The 6,586-nt window shown below is 40.6% G+C and overlaps 1 protein-coding gene across 2 annotated transcripts in view; it reads right to left on the bottom strand.

The window, feature by feature from the left end:
- Window positions 1-1,519: 1,519 nt before the first annotated feature.
- Window positions 1,520-6,586, bottom strand: part of LOC109525591 (zinc finger protein 883) — an 11,154-nt gene continuing 6,087 nt past the window's right edge. The window contains exons 2-3 of one of the 2 annotated variants that reach the window (XM_019886186.1): window positions 4,568-4,629; window positions 1,520-3,948 (exon numbers count right to left, since the gene is read on the bottom strand). In XM_019886186.1, coding sequence (XP_019741745.1) covers window positions 1,968-3,800 — 1,833 coding nt within the window. In that variant the 5' untranslated portion in view covers window positions 3,801-3,948; window positions 4,568-4,629 and the 3' untranslated portion in view covers window positions 1,520-1,967. The remainder of the gene's footprint in view (window positions 3,949-4,567; window positions 4,630-6,586) is intronic. The other variant, XM_019886185.1, reaches the window with a different exon arrangement.

Raw genomic sequence — 6,586 nt, 5'->3', positions numbered from 1 at the left:
ACGATTCAATTAATTCAGACATACAATAATAAATTCTACCCCCAAGCTTTGGAGAAGTGTTATTTTCGAGAACTGTACCTGATATTTTGTGCATTTAACCAGATTGTTTCAAAATTACAGAATACCATACCAAAATGGCTAAAAAAAAATTACTTCTCTCACAGGTGGGAATTGATTCTCATTGTTTATTCCAAAAGAGCTTTTCAAAAGAATGACACATTCGCAAATGTCCCGACATTTATGTAAATCTCACTTGTATGCTGACATCTAAATTGGTTTCTTTGCTAAGTAAATCAAAATTGACTAATGAGCTGCTGATGGGTTGCACAGAGTTCACGCCCGATGCTTGCACCCATGGCACTGCCACGGCCAGGTTTAGGAGCCCAGGAGCTTAACATTACCTAAAAACTGTATGAAAAGTCAGAGCACTGCTCTGTTCACATTCACAGTATTTTAATAAAGTTTACATGCACTCAATAATAAACTCAACGTGCAAAAATCCAAATAAGACCCCTGAGTTATCCCGTTTGTAACCCGAATTTTGGTCACATGGACAACTGGGTGGCCACCATAAACGGAATATTGGTTTGTGTTCTGCTCATGCTCTATCTGCAAGAAATCTTGATCTTTTGAGTATAGAAAGTACTTGTACGTGTGGCATCTGTTGTGTAAACCACCGAATAATACACAGACAGAGATCCACAAACAGCAAAATTCAGAAATCGCACAGACCCACACTTTTGGAGGGAGGAGGAAGCCGACTGATTTATTAGTGTGGTCAGTGACATGAAAATGCGTTTTGTTGACGGTAGAAAGTAAAATGTGGAAATTACATTTGCATCATGACGTCGTCCGTCCAACTGTTCATTTCGGATACAGAAGATTAGGACTTTGATGGATTTGAGGATGAGGAGTGACCCAAAAAAATAACATGAGTACATTGTTAAATACTTTAATAAAGTTCAACCAAACTCAGTTTTGCTCCCGCTGCCTTTTTAATAATATACGCAAGCATGCATGTTACCGTATTTTTTTTAAGCTAGCGTACATTTTACCATGCCTGTGTCCAATAATACGATGCATCTTGTGTATGTGTTAAATACAGAAATATCGCCCATAACTGACACTACGCCTTTTAATACAGTCCTCCGTATGGTCGTGAAAATACGGTGCATAAATGTGTTGCTAAATATTCAATTGCGGCAGCCTCTTGTTAACCTTCTGTTAATGGAAGAAAAGCCCACAGTGGTCACAGAAAGAACTTAAATCTGACAGAAGTAATAATTCTGTGAAAATTTAATTGATGGATGTATTGGGACTGTACCGACAAATAGGTTCGAACGTATTTGCCAGTCAAAAATGTGGACTACATGTTGGCGATTCCATGCTTGAGCATCATCATGAACAAATAATTTTACGGACCTCACCTGCTGAGATTTCCTTGAACATTTTCCATTCAAATAAACAAGCAAACAAAAACATGGTCATGAAGGGAGAGGAAAAAGTATACAACATCCAATAATTTCTGTTCATAAATTTAATTTTTTTAAAATGCAAATGAATAACCATCCTGTTGCATTGAAAATTGGATAAACAAACTATAACAATGAAAGTAAACCGTGACAAATGTGGGCTACCGTTGACAATTATTTCTCCAGTTCTTGGATGGAATTTTCTGGTTAACTACAATGTGAGACAGAGAGACAATGCTCACAATTAAATTTAATGTATTTAACTTTGTATGTTTACTAGCAATGCACAAGTATTTAGTATTAGTCAAATAATTATAATAAAATTTTTTTTTAAAAAAAAATCTGTCCACACGCCTCAGAAAATTGTCTAAACGTTTAACCACCATTAATCATTTACATGTAAGAAAATGTTCGGCTCTTTGAGAGCTCTATACTTTGTAACAAAAAAAACAAACAAACGAAAAAAAACAATGACTTGGAGGACAAACATCATAGTTACCCATTGTTCTCTGAGCCATGAGAAGCCTGGTGTTGAAGAAAAGTCTCCAAGCGTAAGAATGTCTCTGTGCACTCAGTGCATTCATAAACAACACTGGAATGTCCTTTGTCATTTAGGGTGTGGTCCACCATGTCACCGTCCTCTATATCATCGACATGACTCTTCACAGGCTTCCCGTTTGTACCAGCGGCCTGAGATGATTGTTCCACAATGGGTTTATGCCAACCGCTTGGGTGATTCTTAAGGTGAGCCTCAAGTGTGGAAGCACTCATGAATTTAGCAGGACATATGGGACACTTATTGTGACATCTTTTGTGAGAGCGCAAATGACGCTGGTAAACATATGCCAGACGAAATCTCTTCCCGCATTCTTGACACTTATAGTTGACCCGGCCTCCTTTCTTCGGTCTCATCCTGTCCAGATCTACTTCTGATGTGGGCTGTTTATTGTCTGAATTCTGGGCCTCTGGTCTTACTAACAAGTGTTTCAATCCTGGTTTCTTTTCTATGTCATCTTTGTGATTCAGAGTTAGATGCCTTATTAGATCACAGCGCTGAGGGAACTGTCTACCACAAAATGTACATTTGTGCATTGTACCCTTATGGTATCTCATGTGCCTTGACAAACTACTTGAATGATTGAAGACACGCTGACAGACCTTACAGGAAAATAGTTTGCCATTTTTACTTTTTCCCCTTCTATGTCGAGATTTAAGTGTTATTTTTTGCTTGGGGTTGATCAATTCTTGATTCTGCTGGTATGGTTCCCTATTCCGATGTGTGAGCTGATGCTCTTTAAGTCTGATTAAATTTGGGAAACAATCCCCACATAAACCACATCTGTATGGTGTGATAGATGGTGTACTGTCAAATTTGTAGCTTGTATTCTGATGGCTCGTGTCATTACCATCGAGGTCAATAAAGTTGCCATTACTGTAACAATTTTCAACTGGTCTAGCATTGTTGTTTTTGGACTTTATGTCAATTTCTGATGCAAATGCAGCATTTGACGCTTTACCTTTGCAATGGTGCTTTGTGTGAGTCTGAAAATCTGACAACCAAAAGAACTGTAACTTGCATTTCCGACATGGATACATTTTGTTAAACTTGTTTCCCTCATTGTTCTTTGAATTTTCAGCAGTTACAGAAATATGACTCTCTTTTTGATGCGCTACCAAGGCATACGGTTTAACGAATCGCTTTCCACAATGGCTACAGGAATGGAACCGTTCTCGTGCATGTTCTTGCAGGTGTGACTCTAGTGCTTGTCCACCTTCAAAGATCTTGCAGCACAATGTACACCTGTAACTTTGCTCTGCGTTCCTGTACTGATGGTGGGTACGTAAACTTTGCAAGCTGTTGAATGATCTACTACATATTTCACAACGGTAATCGAACTTGGAAGGCTTTTCCTTTGCATTGTTCAAGTCCATTGACTTCTGTAAATTTGGTTCAGGAATGGACTGGGGCCTTGGATTAGGAGACAAAGGTTTGACAGAGGGTGTGAAATGTGGCAGGACTCCAGGAGAAGGTGGTTTCGCAGAGGAGTGCGACAGCGGAAAGCCGTTTACAACTGCTAATGTGCCATTTTCTTGCAGCACGTATTCTCGAGGGACTTCAAATCCATTGGATGATCCATCAAAAGAAAACGATTCCAAAGGTCCATGAATAGCCATGTGGGCTAACACTTGTGTGTAATGAGAAAACCCATCACCACACTCTGTACAGATGAAGGTACATGGATCTCCACCGAATTGTGTTGAAGAGACACTGTTCAATGCTTTCTGCCTTTCCATAATGAAATGATGTGGTCCATGTGCTGAAGGCATCACTTAGGCGAGATGAAGAGAAAAAGTCACAAAAATAATTTCCATGAGGGGTTAGAAACCAAAGTCCTCAGTCTCTCAATAAACACGATTGAACAATGTGTCCTTCAAAGCTCCAAATGCTCATAGGTTCTCCATCTTTTAACAGCACCTGGAATAGAAAACAAAAGATTAAAATCACCATTACAATGTGAGAACACTCCTCTATTTTACTGCTACGTCACAATTTACTGTATATCAACCACTGATAAGACAGATGTTCCGGCACCACCCTTTCCATTGACAGATATTTATTCTTAATACTCAAAGTAGTTTTTGTACATCACGTGGTGGAAGTTTTATCTAATTCTGCTTTCCCTTTTACTTGCTGATCATACAATAGTGATGGGAAAGAATAGGAGGAGTGAAGCAGATTAAAGACCAGGCAGAAGAGTGCATGTTCTTGTAATGTCAGTACCATGATACTGCCCCCAAAAAAACAAAACAAAAAACAACAAAAAACAAACAAAAAAAAACCCCTCATATGCTGCATAATATTGAAAATAGACCAAGGGTTTACTAGCGCTAAACAAGATTACATTCATTTACAGATACAAATAGGCTAGTGCATTCATTGAAGTAATCTGAACATGTCATGAATGACTGAAGGTCCTTAATTGTCAACAAATGATGGGGTAACGGCCACTTCAGTCCATACTAAGAAAATACTCTCTCAATCCCCGTTTACAAAGTTGTTCCATTACATTCCAGTTTGTCCCATATAGTTCTACCCGGTATGGATGTGGAATCCCTGGTTAGACTTGTTGTCACCAGGTAGGCCAGATGTCATCAGCTACGTAAAAAGTAGGACATCATGTCAGTAATACAACACAAGGCTGTTTACAAGAACATGACATTTTTGAGGGAATCCCACATGATGCGAATCAACTTAACCTTCGATCAGGATATAAAAATATTTGACAAGCTTTAAACATCTCGCGGAACACTGTTCAATAAATCATTTTCAAATGGAGAGAGGATGAAACCACTGCGAACCTACCAAGACCCGGACATTCCTCTAAACTTTCAGCCCAAACAAGAAGAGCATTACGAAGAGATGCAGCTGAGAAGCCCATGTTTACTTGAGGTGAACTACAAAGATCCACAGCTAAGGTGGTAGAATCTGTCCACTGTGCAAATCTGGCCAGTATGAAAAGAGTGGCAAAAAAACTCCTGTTTGAAGCTTGCCAAACCAAATGTGGAAGACAATGCTCTGGTCGGAGGAAACCAAAATTTAACGGTTTGGGCAAAACACACGACGTAATGTTTGGTGTAAAAGTAACACAGCATATCACCCTGAGAACATCTCCACTGTCAAACATTGTGGTGGAAGCATCGTGCATGGTCCGTGGCTGCCTTTCTTCATCAGGGACTGGGAAGATAGCAAGAGTTGATGGGAACATGGATGGAGCCAAATGCAAGACCATTTTGGGAAAAAAAAATGTTGCAGTCTGCAAAAGACCTGAGACTGGGTTTAGCTTCTAACAAAACAATGATGCTAAACATAAAGCAAAATCTATAATGGAATGGTTCAAAACTAAACATATCCGGGTTCAAATGGTACAAGCTGTTCTGGAAGCTGGCGGCATGGACCAGGAAGTCATCAAGGTAGAACCATATAGCATTCTCATGGAATGTTGATCAGGACCGTCTCCATCATCCGTTTGAAGGTGGCTGAGGCATGACAAACTCCAAATGGCATCACCTTGAACTGACATGATCCTTGGCCTATGAAGAATGTAGTCTTGGGACATGCTTCTGGTGTCAACTCCACCTGCCAATAGTCGCTCTGCAGATCAAGTGAGCTAAATGAGCAGAGCCCAGTGAGGTAATCGATGATGTCATAGATTCAAGCCAGGTATGAGTCTTTCTGGGAGACATTGCTGAGGCGACTGTAATCCACAAAGAACTACCATGTCCCATCTTGTTGATGGATCAATGACTCATGCTGCCAGGATTGTTTGGATCTTTTGTTCAGCCGCTTTGTGTTTGTTGAATGGCAGGTGGGGCAGGTGGCGTGGCTGCAGCCGGATGGGTGCTGTTTCCCAAATGTCGCTGGACCAAACTTGTGCGAGTGCAGTTTTAGTCCCTGGCAGCAAAGACAATACCAAGTGGTCCAACAGCTCCCAAAGTTGGACGCACTGGTTTTTGTTCAAGCCTTCACAGATCTGTCTGTACAGCTCCTCAAAGGCTTGGTTGGTCTCAGTGGAAAGTGGCTGGATCGTCGCTGCTGATGGCAACTGTTTTTCAAAGGCAGCCTTTGATTTTATGCACCCGTTAATGATTAAGGGATATGCGGTAGGGCAGGGGCCCCCAACCTTTTTTGCCCCACGGACCGGTTTATGTCAGACAATATTTTCAGGGACCGGCAATTAAGGTGTGGCGGAAATAATACAACAAAATAATATGGTATGAGCTGCATGAAAACTGCGGCGTTTTCGAAATATAATAATAAACACAAGGAGCGTCTAATCTGGCCGCAACACTCCGATCGCTATGGCAATGTTTAATGCGTTCAAAATACGATACAACGCAAATTCAAAGTGCATGAAAATGACGACTCACCACAGCACCGAGCTTGATTTTCTGCAACCAGACGGTCCCATCTCGGGGTAATAGTAGACAATGACACCTCAAGTGTGTGGTTTATGTCCAGTCTACTTCGTAATTTTGTTTTAGTCGCCGTTGCTGCAGAAAAAACCCGCTTCACACAGGTAGGGTGTCGGAAATAGCAACAGTGCTATTGTGGC

This window comes from Hippocampus comes, unplaced genomic scaffold, assembly GCF_001891065.2.
Source record: "Hippocampus comes isolate QL1 unplaced genomic scaffold, H_comes_QL1_v1.1 scaffold335, whole genome shotgun sequence".
Lineage (NCBI taxonomy): Eukaryota > Metazoa > Chordata > Actinopteri > Syngnathiformes > Syngnathidae > Hippocampus > Hippocampus comes.
This window is presented reverse-complemented; position numbering and strand designations above follow the sequence as displayed.